The following is a 19,907-nucleotide window of genomic DNA, read 5'->3' as shown; positions in this document are numbered from 1 at the left end:
TGGGCCGGGATAAACCTGTTTATTGCCTCCTGACACTTTTGGGTGACAGAGTCCATCATGTCTTGTATGGATTTAGTTCTGAGTTCTGTGCCCCATGGTATATCCCTTAGGAATTTTCTCATCTCATAATTTCCCTTCCGATACGCCAGCCCTTTGTTTCCTGGATCTTTTTTTTTTGGGGGGGGGGGAGAAATCCTAGCTCTACCAGGTACTCAAAGATCAATACACTGTGATCACTCATTCCCAAGGGGGGCTTCCAACTTAACTTCCCTTATATCCGACTTATTTAGGGTATCAGATCAAGCATAGCTGGTTTATCCTCTCCTCTCATTATTGTCGGTCTCTTGATGTGTTGGCTTAGAAAGTTTCATGTTGCCACGTCCAGCAGCTTAGCTCTCCATGTGTCTGGTCCTCCATGTGGGTCCCTGTTCTCCCAACCTATCTTCCCGTGGCTGAAGTCTCTCATGATTAGTAGTCTGCTAATCATGGGGAGACTTCCGTTCCTGCTAGCGGCAGAAGCTGCTCTCCCTATTATATTAACAGTGGCCATGTTGTTTCTATCACATTCCTGTCTGAAATTGAAATAAGTTTATTGAGGTAAAATACACACAAAGGGATGGGGTAGCTCAAGCTATTCTCACCCCATTCAGTACATCGTGTTAATACATACATAGACACACATCACAAACAATAAACATATTACCAAACATTCTGAGAGATAAACATATACATTTCCTCCTTTACACAAGTAATTCCTGTCTGGGTCTTCTGTCATTTGGTTGGGGGGTGGGGGGGTTTATATATGACTAGTACTATAATTTTTTTTTGTCCTACAATTGCTATGGTAGCTGTTATGTAGTCACTGAAATCTTCACAGCCCTGAATAACCATCTCTTCAAAACTCCAGCCTTTTCTACTCAGCAGAGCTACACCACCACCACCTCTTCCTTCTCTCTTTCCTCACTACATAGTAGTCCTGTGCAAACACTGCATTTGTTATGGTTTTCGTTAGCTTTGTTTCTGTGAGTGCAATTATGTCTGGGTTTTCTTCTAGTGCCTATTCTCCAAGTTCACTTATTTTATTTGTAATCCCATCTATGATAGTGTACATTACTTTGAAGCTCACTTTCTTCTGTCCATTCTCTTGTCCCCTTCATGGTGAGTGTTCTGCTGATGGAGGAAGCTGTTCCATAGGTGTGAAGATTTGTGAGGTGGTTAACAGGGTCTCAGAGGATACTGGGGTGAGGGGTAGGGGGGGGGGAGACAGGGAGGATATGGGATGAATGGGGGAGGGAGGACAGGGAAGGACAGTGGGGAGGGGGGACATGGTGGGAAAGGGGTGAGCGGGAGGGAGAGTTGGCTGAGCATTTGAGTGGGAGCAGGGAGGGTTCGGTTTAAGGGGGGGGGGGGTTCTATGCAAAGGAGGGTGGTGGAGTTGCCCTCCCCTCTGGGGTTACTGGTTGTGGGTTCTCCCCTCACCTCTGGGGACATTGTGTTGGGGGCTGTGATTTCCTGGATTTCTTCTCTCGCCCTGCGCTTCTTCCTTGCTTCTGTCGCTATGGCTCTCTCCTCCTTCACCTTGTCCTTCTGGAGGAATACTTTTTTTGTATTCTCCCACATATTGCAAATGGCTCTTCCTCTTCTGTGTGGGTGTGCATGTGCGTGCATTCATTTTTAATTAAATTATATTTATCTGGTGTTTAAATAAAATAATTTACTATCACAAATCAGCTTATATATTTTCTGTCTTCTTTACAAAGTCTAATTAGTGAAAGATATTTCCATTGAATTTTCATTGAGACTTTTGTGTGTGTCTTTCAGGGAACAAAGAGTTAGCGATGGAGCTGTACCGTCGCGGCATCACAGAGCTGGAGTCTGGGATTGCTGTAGATTGTGCGGGTCGCGGGGATGCGTACGAGAGGGCGCAGAGATTGCAGGACAAGATGAGAACGAATCTAATTATGGCTAAAGAGAGGCTGGACATGCTAGGTAAGTACAGCTTCGGTGTGCAGGTAACTGAGGTTATAATGTTAATATATTTGTGTTATTGTTCTCCGTTATTCTTCCAGCATTATCACACAAACACAAAGTGCAGTGCTCGATCATCGGTTTATAAAGCATTTTACTAAAGCAGCTATATCATCAGTAACATGAGTTCACAGGAAGCAGCCTTATTATCAATAACAGGAGTACAAAGGAATTATTAGTATTTACATAGGAATCACATTGTTGTTTGTGATGAACAGTATCACATCTTCTCCTGACATGTGTATTGCTCTAAGGCCATATGGAGGTTCAAACACTCGATATCCTAGAACCTTTCACCTTTTCTCAACCACCAATGGTCGAGTGCTCGGTAACTCTAAACAGAATGTATAGAACAGATCGTTACACCAGTCTGTGTTAGACGGACAAGAATGTATCTATGCTGGTTAGCATCGTAAAAGCACAACAATCACCTTCTGTGGTCGAGTGTTCAATAACTCACTACATTATGTGGTCTAATATCTCTTACCTGGTCATGTGAAAAACAGAAGAAAATGTATATATGCTGATTAGCATTGTATAAATGCTACAAAATAAATGTATAAATTTCCATGGTAGAAAATAAGGTACAGTATACAAAACCTTCACACACAGTTGTCATCACTACAAAAGGTACTGTATTAGTGTGTAGTTTTATGCAAAGCAAATAGCATGCACAGATAAGTCATTTATTTTCCCTTATTAGAATTGTATTGAAAAGTTTTTATAAATTTGGCTATGACTTTTTTTAACTTTATTTTCTAAGATTTTAAATATTCAAGATTTAAAGACTTAAATTTTGTATTACTGCTATATACAGTATATATATGGCTTGAGCCAATACACGATACAATAGCGCTGTATATACCACATTTGTATACAGTACAGTAATCTACATTTTCACTCAGTTTACTACAGTACCATGTATTTTTAACTTGGCATTTCTTTCTTTTTCTAACAAGGCATTTGAGAATTTCCCAAAGTGATCTCTGCATGTTTTAATGGAGTTTTTACCCTAAATTATACATCTTTTTACTTATGTGTGCACGTTATCGAATATATTACTGCTCTGGGAATATTTTCTCACTTTAATGAGCAATTATTTTAGCTAGGAACTTCTTTATATAATAATTAGAGAAACCGAGAGAGAACTATAATTAATGTAACAGACTCCAGAAGTCTGAAGTCTTTGTTTGTATTGCTTATATATTTATTTATTGTATTTACTTATTCAGATTTGTGTTTGTAAGTGCTGTAAATGTCAATTTTCACTACAGTTGAACCCTATTACAGTACTGTAGTTGCAGTTTTTAATGCCTTACAGATTACTTCAGAAAAACTCTAATGAAAGTTTAGTCGCTGTTATAGTACTGTATTTATATTTAACCAAAACAAAGTATTGTAATTACAAGTAATTATTTTGTATACTTAACCAGCTTAACATTTTTCCATATTTTTTGTACTTTTATTTGTAGTTGTGATGAAACATCACATTATATGTTGTATTTATTTGTTGCATGAGACACGAGTGTTACTGTTTTCTAGATTCGCTGGTTCACCTGCAGCAGCTGGAGGTGGATGTGCCTCTCCTCACCACCCTCACTCCCCCAGCTTCCCCTGCCCCTCGCATCATCCACACCCCCCCTCGCTTTGGGGGGGTTAAGGCAAATGCCAGTGGCAATAGGGGGCTCACAAATCATTCTCCCGCTCACACAAATAAGCCTCGGGCACGTGTTGCCCCGCAGGTTATGACTCTCTCAGATACAGGCCGAAATTCTTCAGATCGCCGAAATGGGCCCACTCACTCACAAAAGCCTTCTGAAGGTAGCTTACATTCTCACTATGATCTCCTCTCATAAATATCTTTTCTCTTGCTGATCTCTTACTAACATTGAAATAAGAACCTCCTGGTTTACATGACTAATGCCATCTTTTCCTATTTCTTGTGCCTGCTTTTATTCTTGAACCAGAGCCAGGGTTCATTTAACATTTACTTGTCCACTTACGAGACCTGTACATTTTCCCCTCAATCATGGGGGATTAAATCTGTATTTATTAAATAGTTTGAGCTTAGGAACTTTGCAACCCAAGGTTATTATCGTTATGGACAGTCTTGTAGCCCCTCAGAGGTCATAAACTGTTAAGTAAATGCAGACAAAGCCACCATCATTGAAGAAAGATATGCATGTTTTGTAAGTGGACACTTTAGAACTTGGTGAACTGTGGTCCAGTATTACTTCACTTTTGTCCCCCTTGGTAGAATCAGGCTGTTAGGGCTTAAAAAATGTCATATGGCAGTTTTAATTCAAACTGAAAGCTGCACAGTTTTATGACTTTACATGAAAGTTTATTAAGACCACACCATAAGAGCTTGGTAATTCGGGTTCAAGTAATCTGAATGAATTTATATTTGAGTGTTTGACCCATTTTGACCTATTAGCCTACCTTCTAGCTTGAATAGAAATTTGGGTTCAAAGGTTATACCAAACTAGAAAGAAGAATAAATTTGAGCTCGAGTGCTTGACTTTTTAACTCGAATAAAAATTTGGGTTACTAAAATTTCTGCCAAACAAGAAACACGAATAAATTCTAATTTATAAATTTTTGGAAGTTCACAGTTAAAAATCGGTTATTTCGAATGTTCGTCTAATTCCAGTGGCAGGTGGGCCCCATATGATTTGGATTTCCGAACGAAGACAGCACCTCTGTTACTGTGTACAGTATGCTTTCACACTACACAAGTCCCTCCTAATGTCAGCATTACAATTTACAAGGATTAATGGCAAATTATATCAGTAAATATAGTTGATATTGAAGATTACACATTACAGTAATATAAATTGATTGCCAAAAGCATCGTACAGTAATATTAAAGATTCATTGTCGTTAAAGCTTTTGATGCTGACTTGGTTTTCGTAGATCTGTATTAATATTTCCGTTTAGTATTTGAACAGATTTGTATGCCAGAACATAGTAAGCATATGATCAATATTGTCAGTTGCAGGTACTTAAGAGTTTGTGCTTTATTATTCTATAGATATTTTCTGGTAAATAATTCACATTATACTAGATGTTTTCTGGGAAATAAGCTCATTATATTGGATGAGTTTGATAAAGCATGCACTAATATCCAGCCCTTGCTTGATTCTATGCTTCTCCTTTTCTTATTCTGCTTGCACAGTGGCAATGGAAGTGTATCCAACCCCACACACATGAAAAGACAATGAAAAACTGAGGACATTTCGGTCAGTCTTCGACCCCTACTAAGTCGACTTGATAAGGTTCCAGGATGAACTGAAGTGTCATCACTTTTCTTTCTTGTCATATGTATGAGATGGATTATTAATTTTCATCCAAATTATTGTGACTTACTCTCTGTGATGGCTCTTGCTTGCTGCAGTGACAGTCCCTGAAGACACTCTTACTGAAAATATACAGTGGTGTAATGGATCATTTCTAAAGGAAAGTCCTCTTTACACTTTAGCTTGTCACAAAGAGCAGCACTGTGTACTGCATCTTACTGACCCGTAGCACTCTGCTCCTGCGTTGTGTGTCGGTGGCAGCCTTGCTCATCCTTGTGCTCCTGATCCCATTCTTATATATTGGCCACAACAAACCTTACCTCTCCTACATGCTTTTGTTAATACCAGCACTAACATCGCTGTACATTAATTGCAAATTTTAAAATACGGTATGTAGTTTTAGTTCAATTTTGTTATAACTTAAAATACAGATGATTGATCATGCATGATTTCATATCTAAATTTTGCTATATTTGCCTTATAGCATGTGTGATAATGACTACCACTGTAACTTCAGGGTAGCAATGTAAATGTTTATTATTTATAATGAAGGCTGTAAAGCATGTGAAAATTAAATCTAGGTAGATATTTGGATCAAAATATTGCAAATAAGATGGAACATTTGGGTATCGCATCAACGTTTTACTCGTCGACCATCGTCATAGATGCTGGATGACCTGGAAACACATCAATAATTAATGACTATATAATACTTTTAAAACAGTTGATAGCAAATAGATCCACTCAAGTCGTACAAGCAATTCTCATTGACAATGTAAAGGAGGGCTCAGCACCCTAGACATAGTGTAATCCAGTTTGAATAGCACTCATGCTTCTGGCACAGCACCTTATATTTTGACCAAATACTGCATATAATTCCTGCAAGTTTGAAAGTTAAAAATAAATATATGCTTCATATATTGCTTTTGACTGTGCTAATTGTTACAGAAATTTGCTGCTTTCTTTTATAATTAGAAGGTGTCTTCAATAAAGCTGAAGCAACATTTGCTTGCCTAAACAGATTTCACAGTTTTCTCTTTTCTCTTTGAAGATGCCAAGACTTTTAAGAAGATTCCAACAACCAAGCGCATTACTACATTGAGCAATAAAAGTCAAACACTTCCTCGTAACATGGGGTCCAGAGCGGTCTCCAAGAATCGAGACGGAAAACATCCAGGCACTCCACCAAGTGTTAGACGCCAGTTATCAAATCAGGTTTGTAAAACACGTTCCCTATTTCACCTACTTGCATACATGTTGCTGTATTACACTGCCTTTATCTACCTATCTAAATATCTAAATAAGATATCTTATTTAATAAATAAGATATCTAAGATAAATAAGATATCTTATTTATCTAAATAAGTAGATATTTAGAAAAAATGCTGTTTCTTTTTATAATTAGAAGGTTCGAAAGCTTCTAATGGGCCTTCTTCGAAAGCCCAATATTTAGATGGTCCATGAAATAATACAGTACTATACTGTACTGTACCTTCATCTGTCCAGAAATAGGCCAAGCTTGACATGTATGTGTTTCAGCTGTATTATTGTGACTTATTTTCTGCATAAAAATGCACTTTTTTCTGGTGGGGCCAAATGGTGGCTCCATGTAGCTAGCAACACATTTCACATCAGCTCTAGCGAATCCGCAAAGGCCTACCGGAAACCAGAGACCAAATCATGAAGCCCTTCACAGAGGTGCAGAGAGCCTCATGATCACCATCACAGGGGTGCAGGGAGCCTCGTGATTCATGATCACCTTCACTGAAGAATCAAACACCAGAAATGAAGAGAAGCAAAACGGACAACTGCACGACACATAAAAAGTAAACAAACAATGCAGCAAATGACTTGGTAAATGATTTGCCCAGTAGCTAGGTCATACACCATCTGTTAACAGTTGACCACCACCAGGTGGCGGCAGCAGCAGCAGCACCACAGGAGCTTCCCAGTCAGCAATTCTCAATCCTTCATCTGATGTCAGACGTGTCATGACGGCTCCATGGGTCGACAGCTGTGTGGGTCCTGTATTTTCTTGACAACTGTTGGCCATCGTTTGGACTCTGTCCTGTGAGGGCTCATTTGCTTGTACTGTTCATTGTTCAATTCTTTAGCTTCACAGGCACGAGTTTAAAACCTTAAGTTGTTGTGTGGACTTTGGAAACTGTTCATCTAGAGCTGCATGTGCTTAGGGCTACTTTGCCCTGACAATGTTATTTCCCTAGTGGGTTCAGATGTATGTCCCATAGAGGGAACCTTGCCCTAAGTAGTGCAAGTGTTTTAGACTCTTCTTTGAGGCTCTAAGATTGAGGGGGTGTTTTGAGATTTATTGGTTAAGGGGCGCACTAGGGTTCATATGTCAGTACATATGGCAAGTTGCCAACACGCTTCATAGCCGAGTTTTTCCTAATGGTTGCATTCGGTTTCAATTCCTTTCGGCGAGCATCTTTAATCTCAGGATTTCCGGCTTGGGGTTTACCTTCAATCCTTTACAGGATTCATGGTCGAGGACCAGGCCGCGGGGACGCTAAGCCCCGAAACCATCACAAGGTAGGCGCTGGTAAGTTCCACAGGTGATTGGTATGGATCATCATTGATTGGCCCACCATGCCTCCACTTCTTACAGGTTTGAGAGATGCCCATCAGTTTTGCTACATTCCGATGGTCATTTGTACTGTCTCTGCTATGCCACCTGTTGAGTGGGTATTACCCTCTAGTGAGGCCTGTGGCATTTGGGTTCATTGGGTCTCTGTTTTAGCAAGTCTCCATCTGTTGATTTTATTTTTTTTGTAGTGATGAGGCTTAACAGGCAGCTCTCTTCAGGTTTGTTTGCCCATTATTGTATTGTTGTTTGCAGCTTGGTGCTTGCAGGGGGGGGGGGAGGCAATGGTTGTGGCATCATGGAAGGGGGGTTCATTAATGCTGGTGGAGGGGGGGAAGAGGTGATGGTTGTGGCATCAAGGGGAGTCATTAATGCGGGGGGAAGAAGGCAATGGTTGTGACATAAAGTGGGAGTCATTAATACGGGTGGAGGGGAAAGGAGGCGATGGTTGTGGCGTCAAGTAGGAATCATTGAAAAAAAGGACTGTACTGTACATGCATTTGTATATGCATACAATGCTGCAACCCATCCTCCGAATTGACAGTACGATTTAATACTAACTGTAATAAGTACACTTTCTTACTATCATAATCAGTGCATAATTGCACTTATGGGGCTGTTACATTTACCCAACTCCCTCCCCCGATTTAATTCTCCTCGTTTTCTGTTAAGACACTCAGAATTTTACGATGAAGTTTTCAATTTGCTGTACACCAGTTTTAAATATCAGGAATTTCTTTTTCAGGTTTATTAAACAATATAGATTTTATGCAAAATTTTAAAATATCTTGAGTTTCTTTACAATTTATTGATATATTTTAGTTTTGTTTTATTAGTTTTATAAAACTGTAATATCAATATAGCTCTAGGTTAAGTACTAATTGTAATTAAGAAGCAATAATATTATTATCTTCAAAAACTAAGACGGTTAGGTAAGGTTGTGGTTTTCTGTTCAGTTTTTCAGGTAAACTCAAATATTCACAATATATTTGACAGTACGATTTAATACTAAGTGAAAATAAGTACAATTACTAACTGCTACGAATAGTACATAATTGCACTTATTTGTCTCCTTACATTTACCACTCCATTTTTGGAGGACGGGCTGAATATACAGTATATATATTTTTTTTGTATTTTATTTTGTATGAAAAGGACTATGTATTTTCAGAATGGTGGACACGTAATGGGCTCGCCTTTGAAACGACGAGGCTCTGCTGGCTCTGGTCTGGGTGGAAACGGAGGTAATGGCACACCAAAACACACGCCATCACATAGACGGTGTGCTTCAGCGTCATTGAAAGGAGTTGATTCCAAATTAGCCCATGGCATTATGGATGAGATAATCGATTCTTCACCACCTGTGTCATGGGACGACATTGCAGGGCAAGATGTAAGTTTTTAGTTGGGAATTGCTCAGTAGTGTGGATTTTGTAATGAATGTTCCTGTTGTCGGAGATAGGAAGTAATGTCTTTGAACATAAAATATTAATGTGTGACAATTTTTGAATTGCAGATTGCAAAGAAAGCGCTCCAAGAAATTGTAATATTGCCAGCTTTGCGGCCGGAGCTCTTCACTGGTCTTCGTGCTCCAGCGAGAGGGTTACTATTATTTGGTCCTCCAGGTACGATTCAATATTTTATGTACAGTGGCACCTCTTAAATCAAGACCTCCTTGTAATGAACCTGTCTACACTACACACCAAATTTAGCCCTTCAACAGAATTTTGTTTCCCTCATAACAAAAAAAAAAAACATAAGAAAGGGTGCCCCCTAATATTTGTTGATGAATAGCCCCAAAAAAAGACAGATTTTAAAAAACTCAAATTTCACATTAATCTAGATCATGTCTGGAATGATAGATTCCAGATTTTTTTATTTTTTGTTATGATATATTTAATCCATTTAATAAAATTTAATGAATTTAATAAACAGGTATTTTTAGGTACTTTTTAGACAAGTTTTATAGTTGTTAATATAACACTTAAAATGTGTCTTATTGGTACATTGTAATATTTGTTATCATAAACATCTCGCATCGCTTAGGCTGCTAACAATACTTGTGAGCAATTCTAGGTAGACATTGTTAACCATATCAATAAACTGTTTGATAATAAAAGAGAGTAAGATTTTTTCCTGTTTATGAAATTTAAAAAGGCAGATATCTTCTGTTATAATATAGTAACCCAAAATAACGTGTGTGTGAAAGGGGACGCCCGTATTTAAACTGTTTTGTATAAAGTGAAATTTAATTCAACAGTCTTAAAGAGTTGAAGAATACCAGTGCATGTATATATGCAATAATTTAGATGTACAATCTTTCAGGTAATGGAAAAACCATGTTGGCTCGAGCAGTAGCAAGTGAAAGTTCGGCAACATTTTTCAATATAAGTGCATCTACTCTGACCAGCAAGTATGTTGGTGAGGGTGAGAAGCTGGTCAAAGCATTGTTTTCTGTGGCTAGAGAACTTCAGGTAAGAATTTGATTATGATGTTTATTTCATTATTTATATTGTATATACAGTACCAGTATATAACTGGTGCCCAACCATGGTTTTATGATAGGCTCGCCTAAACTCTGGTCTGCGGGTAACGGTGTTCACATCCTTATACCCCTCCTTCAGATCAGAATGGGTTAAGGCAGGTGTCTGTGAATCACCAGAATGCCAGTTCAAGTCGCCTCATTGCCCCAAAATGATTGTCATTAACATATCATATATATTTTTTTTACAGATTACTTATGGGCCAATTGGCCCATTACAGCTTACCAATCTCCTATGTTTTCATGATGGCTGGGGCAGTATATAATATGGTTTCGTCATGTTCTGGAAGATAGCAGTGTGTAAATTGGTGTTGGCTGTCGATTGGCTTGGTTTGCTTGATATACAATGCCTTGCCAATGTCCAATCTTCTATTGTCGCTATATTTGTCCATTATTTTGGTATTGTTTGTCAGGTTCTCTCTGGTGATGATGTGGCTATGTGTAGTGGACATATGTTCCTTGATGGGGCCTTGCTGATTGTGCATTGTTAGGCACTTTGAAAGGAATGTTATCTTGCTTTTATATGGAGTTCGTTGTGACTGAGTCTCCAAGTAGACATATGAAGGCACAGACCACTTTTATCTCTTTCAAGGGGTTTTGTTTGGTGTCAGGAGTTAGTGACATTGAAATCCATTAGTGGCCATTGTACATTAATAAAATATAAAGTAGTACAGCATGAATACATTTTCATATTAATATTTGTATTCTTTTTTTGCAGCCAGCAATAATCTTCATAGATGAGATTGACTCTTTACTCTGTGAGAGAAGAGAAGGAGAGCACGAAGCTTCAAGAAGACTTAAAACGGAGTTTCTTGTTGAGTTTGATGGATTAAAGTCGGATCCAGATGAGAGAATTCTCATCATGGGTGCTACCAATAGACCCCAGGAACTGGACGATGCTGCACTTAGGTAACTACCAGACAAATATTTGTAAATATTTAGTTAATAAATTTCATGTGCTTTTAAGTTTTTAATAGAATACGAATTTGATATTATACAGTATGAATGCCCAGTTTATAAATAACACAATCCACACGGGACAAGAACCAGAAGTGTCAACATCTTTGTCCGTCCAGGACTCGATAAGAGTCGTCACCTTTATCGTGTCACAACTTATTTTGACCAATCCTGGACCTTTCACATCATAACTTAATTTCTTGTTCTGTAGGTTGGGTTACTCGTTTCAGGCACATTATTGTGACCTATTCTCTGCAATATTGCATTTTGCACTTCATGGCAGTTAAAACTGCATAATGATTAGTAAATTATCAAATTATCACTTATGGTATATTGAAATTGTGATAGTCCTTGAGAGGGATCACTAACTGTTCTTAAATTGAAAGTAATGTACTTAAGTGAGGACTCTTAATTCATAAAATTGACTATTGCCAAAACTGTGAGATTTAGTGTAGTTATGCCTTTCACCTTTTATGAATGTCATTAGAAAGTAAATACTGATTACATGCAAGTTTCCACTATAGATGTTTGTAAAGCAATTAGTCTTGCTAATTTCATATTTTATGTTTACAGACGATTCAGCAAACGAGTTTATGTATCTTTACCAAACAAGAGCACACGCACGCTCTTGCTGAATAAGTTAATGACTAAACAGAATTCAGAGTTTTTTCCTCGGGACATGGATATATTGGCAGGACTAACTGAGGGATACTCGGGGTCGGACCTTACATCCCTGGCCAAGGATGCAGCTCTAGCACCTATTAGAGGCAAGTGTGTGATGGATAACTACCTGTTTAATAATACACAACCCACACACATGAAGAGAGGGAAAGTGATGATGTTTGTCCTGGACCCTTATCAAGTCATGGCCCTTATCACGTCCTCATGTCAGGACTTGATAGAGAGTTCAGGATGGACAGAAACAGTATCGCTTTCATTTCATTTTATATATGCATGGGGTGGATATTATTTTTCATCCATATTATTGTGACATTTTTTGCAACCTGTTTAATATTATCATAGTAATTCAAACAGTATATTTATCCGTGAAAGTGTGTGTTTGGCTGTGTTTGAAGTTGGGGCAGACACTTGGTGCTATGCTCAACACTTTGCAGGATGACTGGTCCTTGTCCAAGGATGGTCACAGAAATAGCAAATAGCACTGATTTTCAATCTCACTAAATACCAGATACCATCCTCCTTGAGGTTACCTTGAGGTGCTTCCGGGGCTTAGCGTCCCCGCGACCCGGTCGTCGACCAGGCCTCGTGGTTGCTGGACTGATCAACCAGGCTGTTGGACGCGGCTGCTCGCAGCCTGATGTATGAGTCACAGCCTGGTTGATCAGGTATCCTCACTATGATTCTTCTAGCATATTATTTTATATGTGATGATTAAATGTTAATTTATCTTTAGTTAGTTTATTGATGAACAATAGTTTGTGAAAAGGGTTATAGGGATAAATTGAAAGTGATGAAGAAAGTGTTTGAAAGGTATGGAAGGTGGTGGTGAATAGGGAAGGTCGTGATGAGTAGGAAAGGTGGTAAATTACACAAACTTTGCAAAGGCATGTGGTAAATGTGACCATGGTGTGATAGTCCACAAAATGAGGTCATTAGGAATAATGGGTAAAGTAGAATGATGGATATTCAGTTGTCTATCAAACCAAATGCAGAGAGTAACATTCAACCAAATAAAATTGAGTCCAAGCACAGTTAAAAGCTCTGTTCCTCAAGACATAGTGCTTGCACCAGAGGTTTGTGATTGTTCAGTATCCTCCCAGCAAGCATAAGAAATATTGCCGGAACAAAAGTGGAAGTCTTCAAGAAAGAACCGGACACTTTTCTGCAAGAAGTGCCGGACCAGCCGGGCTGTGATGGATATGTGGGCCTGAGAGCCACACCAAGCAACAGCCTGTTGGACCAAGCTTTCATAAGTCGAGCCTAGCCTCGGGCCGGGCTTGGGGAGTAGAAGAACTCTCGGAACCTCATCCAGGAATAATCCTGGTATACACAGTACAGTTTTTGTACCCAATGAAGTTGAGAACCAAAAATTCAAACATTGGTGGCGGCATGGTTGGTAGTGACAAAAATACTGGAATTACCCAAAAATTGGGTCTGTTTTATGTAATTGGTGGGATTGAACTTCTATTGTATATCATATTCTGTACAGTACTGACATTTGTAGGCCATTTAGAGTTTTGAAGGGCCATTCTTATGATATGAAGTTTAAAGTACAGTACTGTATACACTGTATATAAATAAAACATTTTCTGTTTACAGAGTTGAAGCCCGAGCAGGTGGTGTCGTGCGATCCATCTGAAGTTCGAGGAATCACACTGGCCGATTTTAAGGAATCATTGAAAAAGATCCGCAGATCAGTCCCACAGTCCACAATTTCTACGTATGAAAAATGGAATGCAGAATATGGAGACATATCTACATGAACATTTTTTATATCACTGTTGTGAAAAGTCATAGTGATTAATCACAATTTTTTTATGACCAACATAATTACTTTCATGTCACTAAAGGTACCTAGCATATACTTATACAAAGCCTCATGCTCATTGTTATAGATGATATTAACTTTATATTGTAAACAGTAGAGTGCATTTGAGTTGATATTACAGAGCTTATACTTTCACTAAAAGATTTCACTCAAAGGGTATGACTTCACTCAAAAATGTCAAGGTATGCACAATGACATCACAAGAATGTGATGTATTGAGAAACAAAAATTGAGGTTGTATAATGAGATGAAAACTGCTTGCCTGGACTCTTCGTGGTTCAGTGGGTAGTGCGTGTGCCTGGGAGTCCAGAGATGAGGGTTGGATCCCTTCGGTATTCTCTCATAATAAGGTATGCTTTCCATGAAGAAATGTTGGGACGAGACGAAGGGATGGAACCAGCATCCTGGGGTCACCACCGTCCTCCTCCTCAAGATTTCCTTGTAGATATATCACGTTATTGTGATTCCATTGTGTGTGTGCTTTCTATCCTTATCATGTTGTTTCAATTTTAGTGTTATATCAGAGATGGCATTACTAATATTGGTGGGGGGAATATAATATCATAGCACAATATCTTAACATGAAACACTAGGTTTTGGTATGGCTTAACTTGAGCTGCTTTAATGCTTAGAAGTGCTTGAGGGTAGCCACTTTGATATTGACAAATATCTGATGGCAACCTCCAGACAGTAGATGCTATCGTCTATTGTTTTTAGGATTGGAAGCTCTAGTCGTAGTAGGTTATATTCTGTATTACAGTAGTAGGGAACTTGAGTAGTGTTCAGGTTTTTATTGATTTCATGCACACTACTACTGAGTGCACTAAGGAAATCATTCAAAGATTATGATTGAAAAATTTAGTTTTTCTAATTTTGCTTACAGCAAAACTAATAATTTTCTAACATAGAAATAACTGGCATGAAAAAGTCTTATGATTTGTGGTACAATTAAGATTTTTTTTCTTATAACATTAACTAGTACACACAATAGTTTTTGAATATAGAGTATACAAGCCTCAAATTTTGCTTTAAAATATTTTAAACAAAATTTATCTAAAATAATTGCAAACAAATTAGACCTATAGTTCTTTGTAGGAAAATCTACTCTGTTTATTGCTTGTTAAGAGTTAGTATGGACCTCTTCAAATAAATGTGAACCACAACGATGGGGCCTGGGAAGCGGGAATAATTTATTTGGGCCGTAGTATTTTTGGCAAATAGTAAAATTAGGGGCAAGGCTATTATTGCATGGCAGTTACTAATGCTTTTTTTTTTTTTGGCTTCTTCTCAAGTTAACTGGATTACTTCAAAAGCATTTCAAGTTGGCAGTTTTTGCACAGTAAAAAGATTTTTGTATAAATTTTCTTTTTAGGTTGCATAGTCAACCTTGAATAAAGTTCTTTGACATAAATACAGTTTTTACATCTTTGATTTTAACACTGAGGAAAACAACAGGTACTGATATGTGCATTTAAAACGTATTGTATAATGAACATATTACTAAACGTAATTTCTTACTAAACGTACTAATTTCAAATTTAAAATTTTGCGATTTTCATAAATTAAAAAGAATATAATTGTTATTTTATAGTTGACATACCCTTTGTAGTATTGCAAGAATGATTGAAGATAGGTGAGTATATTGGTCCACTGTAGTAACCTCCATGTGTACATTTTGTTGAGAGCTTTAAAATCACATACCTTTTTTATATCATCTTTTTGATAGCACAAGTACTTGGTATGGAAGTGAGAATGGTGTAACATTTCTGGTAATTCATAGGCAGCAGAGCTTGATACACAAGATCTTGTCATTTTGCAAGTCAGTTTTGTTGACCTTTGAATTTCTTATCCCAGTTTTAGTAAAGGCATGATTTGGGTTTTGTTGTTAAATATTTTGGGGGTAAAAAAATTACGTACAATGTAGATTGTTTCAAAATTGTCTAAAATGCAGACATTGTAATTTGAAAAGTGATATTCCATGCTCCTTATAATAGCATTGCATTTTATTTTTGTAAACAGATTTGACTGGAATTTGCGTGAGCTTGTTGTGTGCTAGTTAGAGAATTTAGACTGGGTGTAAAACAGTGAAGCTCAATGTTGATAGTGGCTAGCTAGTCAGGACATGTATGCTTGTGACTTCTTGAACAGGAGTGATATTGATGCACAACTGTGAGGACACCAGCCTATAGGTTATTTTTTTTCTTTTAAGTTTGATCTGCCAATTTAGAAATTGCTACGTGTAACAGAAATCACACATCACTTAAACAGGCTCATTAGTAATGGCATTAAAGACAAACATTACCTTGTTATGAATAGAAACCCCAAAGCTTTAAAGTGCAGGAAATAGCGTGTTGATTGTAGACAACTTATAGGTTAGAATGGCATTAGTATCACCATTAAGAAAAATATATGGAAAATTGTACCTGCTCCAGTATATTGTAGTGTGTCCGGCAGTTAATAGTGTATAAGGCTGCCAATTAAAACAGCAGAAACTAAAAAGGTATCGTATAGGAGCTTTTGTAATCCCAGTCCTGTTAATTATAAATATTCTCATGTGAAATTTTGGTATTGGCCATAGACATAGTATAAACCGTTTGTCATTTAACAAGTTACAGAAAATACACGCAATTCTATTTTGTTATTTATTTGTGTGTTCGTTTAGAAATCTTCACTTGACATTTTAATATATTAATTAGTTTAAATAAAGTTCACCGACGTACTATTTTAATTTTAAATGTCAATTTATTTTTCTTATAGGATATAACATCAAAGGATGTCATATGTTGAGGTAAAGTGGAGATGCCAACAGTGTTTTTTGGCACTAGTGCTCAGCCGATTCAAATTAATGGTCACACGTAATTTTGTATATATTATTGGTATTTGTGCCATAATTTGTAAATTTTGTGTTGACTCGGGTGCATTTCATCACTATATAAGTGACTAAAACAAGGATTCAGGACTGGACAAGTAATATATTTTGAAAGTAATTAAGTACTAGATTCATAAATTTTGCTATGAATCTAGTGGTAGCACATGCATTGTCTTGTGGGATTCCTTATCAGCTTTTCTAATTTATGCTCATTTTGTAAACATATTTCATTAAGAAATGCAGGTTGGTTATCAGGTGTCATCTCAATGGCAGTTTTCTCTTCTGCCTGAACATTTTACAATTGGAAAGAACAGTCCTGATTGCCTTTGATTTGCCTTTGGTTATTGTCTAACCCACAGTTCAAAACAATCCGTGCCATCATCTTGTATGATTCTTTGCTCAGCCCTGTTTCATGTGTGGGGACACTGACCAAATAAGTAAAGCTTCAATCAGTTGTCTTCTGTGCAGTTACTAATTTTCCTCTCTTGAATTATAATAGTAGCGTAAGAAAATTAGCACGATGCATAGCATGTATGAAGTAACTTGCCATAAGCAACTGAAATGTATAGTTTCCCTGTTCAATTTGAGGTCATAATTTCTTTAAAACATAATGTTACAATTATAAGTTGTGATAATGAGTTGCAATGCTTGGTGGATTTTCCAGCTCGTGACCCCTCCCCCCACACACTTATGTTTCACTGTCTGGGTAATCTGAGAGATGCGTTTGAATTCTTGGAAATAATAATTTACATTTATACAATTTTAAAATGTGCTCTTCAATAAAATATTAACTTGGTTAAAAATATTCACCTGCAATGTCATCAATTGCAAACTTATCCCCATATTTTAAATGCTTTTCATACTGTTTAATGGACTACTTCACTCTCTCCATTTTACTCTTATTTTGTGCTGATATTTCTGTGTGAAGTCAGAAATGTCAAAAGTCCACTGAATTTATTAAATAAATATTTTAAGTGTTGTTAATGTGGCAGAATTTATTAAATAAATTTTGTTCTTTGATGTGATGCTGTTTTGGAAACTTTTGTATAAGTTGCCAGATAAATATTTTGCTGTAAATTGTAAATATAAATGTTAAAACAAAAGTGGTAAGTTCTTTATTATGAAGATTCCGAGTAGTTACATATTGTTGAAGTATGGGAACTGTAGTTTATGGATTGGCAATAATGTATCGTACGTGGACAACTTGTTCCAGATGTATTCTCACATGGATTGTCTTGTCAGAAAATGATCAACATATAAACAAAAGTAAAATACCTACAGCTATGCCTTATATGTATGATGAATATATCTAAATGTCCAGACTCCACTCATTCACATAATTGTAGCTCTATAGTAATGAGCTGGTAAGCTGCTGTTGTCAGTACCAGAAACAATAGTCACCGTAAGATTCTCAAAATAATATTAAAGTATATATTAACTTTGCAACATCAAGAGAGATGCCAAATCTGTTCATTGTGACATGAAACATTATAAAGATTTGCACGAAGTTTTGCTGCATGTATGGATGACAAAGCAGCAGCCCCTCATAAATACTGTATGTGTATTTAACTTGCACAACTTGCAGCAAAACTGGCCATACACATATTTTCACTCGCCCATTTCCCACCTTAATGGGGGTGGGGATGTAACACTGGTTGGGAGACAATTCTACTTCAAAGGTTTTATGCCTTGTCTTGCATAGTAATGGTTACCATCATGAGGGACAGGATGCTTGTTAGGGTATCAAGGTTTCCCTATGCCAGTGCAACCCACAACAGTTGCCTAAATCTCGTATATTTACTGCTAGGTGAACAGAGGCATCAGGTGAATGGAAATGTGTCTAAGGTACACTTAAGTACTAAAAATTGTTTCCATGAATGACTATTTATAGCAGCCAAAGTGATAGTTTTGATTTTAATTATATGTTGTTATGGATGACAAATAAATCATTCCATTGTATGTTGTTATGAAGTAACAAAAATAGAAAGTTGGTACTGAAACTGCAGGGACAATTTTTTCCTGATGTGCTAATTTTGTCTTAAATTGTGTATTGTTTGATGCTGTATGTTTTGTATTTGATAACTTGTGATAACAGCATTGATGCTCATAACTACTGGATGTAAACTACTGTTTGTCATTAAGTTTACATTTGTGACCCAGTGACCGTGCTTGTACTACTTGCAAATAAAACATTTTACCCTTGTTCATTCTTACTGTACCTATGTTTTATAAGCCTAATATGACTCATTGTTTTGCTTCACAACGAATACCTCGACTCATCAGGATGTACACGGAGGGGCTTCTAACTGTTCTACTTCTCAAGCCCAGCCTGGCCTGGTTTGACATGGCAGTTGACTGTAGCTGAGGAAGCTTCTCCTCTGGCCTTTAGTGAGAAGTGAAAGAAAAACTAAGGCCAGTGGAAGCCCCACACATGTATTACCCTTATATAAGTGTAGGAGACATTATCACTTCCGGATAGCGGTAATGACGTCCTAAAATAATTACACTGTTTCCCCGATGACAACAGTGCTGACTAAAATTTAAATGTTTGTAAAAATTCCATTTATTGACCGATTATTATCCGATTATAGTGAGGTTTCTTTTAAAATGTCAACGTCTTCCCATTCTCTGTGGCTATACATACAGAGGCACCTCGACTTAGATAATTTTGAGTTATGATATAAATTTGATCGGAAAATGCGACTCGACTTACGATAGTGTCGTCAACTAACTATGTTCGTTGATACACGTTCGGGTGGACCAAGCGCATGTTCCCGGTCACGCGGGCTGACCTGCCTCGGTTTACTGGAGCCGCCCCACTTAGTGACAATCATGCTTGTAAAAAATAACATTTTTTTGGTGTTTTTTTGCTTTTTGAACATAAAACTGATTATAATATATCACACCATGGGTCTGCAGAAAGTCAGTGGTAAGGTTAAACATATAAAAACACATGTGAGGATGACCATAGAGGCAGCTGAACAAATTTCTTCAGGGAAGGAGGAGGCAGTGCAGAATGTCCCTTCCTCAACAATTAGGAAGTGGTGTAGACTGGGAAGAAATGCAAACTTTTGTTGAAACGACTTACCCAGAGCAAGCTG

The 19,907-nt window shown here is 37.4% G+C and overlaps 1 protein-coding gene across 3 annotated transcripts in view; it reads left to right on the top strand.

The window, feature by feature from the left end:
- spas (spastin) overlaps positions 1-19,008 on the top strand; it is a 121,589-nt gene extending 102,581 nt beyond the window's left edge. For 2 of the 3 annotated variants that reach the window (XM_045741006.2, XM_045741008.2), the window contains exons 2-10: positions 1,822-1,989; positions 3,571-3,849; positions 6,379-6,542; positions 9,101-9,322; positions 9,446-9,554; positions 10,255-10,403; positions 11,190-11,380; positions 12,002-12,195; positions 13,709-19,008. In XM_045741006.2, coding sequence (XP_045596962.1) covers positions 1,822-1,989; positions 3,571-3,849; positions 6,379-6,542; positions 9,101-9,322; positions 9,446-9,554; positions 10,255-10,403; positions 11,190-11,380; positions 12,002-12,195; positions 13,709-13,872 — 1,640 coding nt within the window. In that variant the 3' untranslated portion in view covers positions 13,873-19,008. The remainder of the gene's footprint in view (positions 1-1,821; positions 1,990-3,570; positions 3,850-6,378; positions 6,543-9,100; positions 9,323-9,445; positions 9,555-10,254; positions 10,404-11,189; positions 11,381-12,001; positions 12,196-13,708) is intronic. The other variant, XM_045741007.2, reaches the window with a different exon arrangement.
- Positions 19,009-19,907: the final 899 nt, after the last annotated feature.

Source organism: Procambarus clarkii, chromosome 19, assembly GCF_040958095.1.
Source record: "Procambarus clarkii isolate CNS0578487 chromosome 19, FALCON_Pclarkii_2.0, whole genome shotgun sequence".
Classification (NCBI taxonomy): domain Eukaryota; kingdom Metazoa; phylum Arthropoda; class Malacostraca; order Decapoda; family Cambaridae; genus Procambarus; species Procambarus clarkii.
The sequence above is the reverse complement of the archived record's forward strand: the minus strand, read 5'-3'. Positions and strand labels throughout refer to the sequence as shown.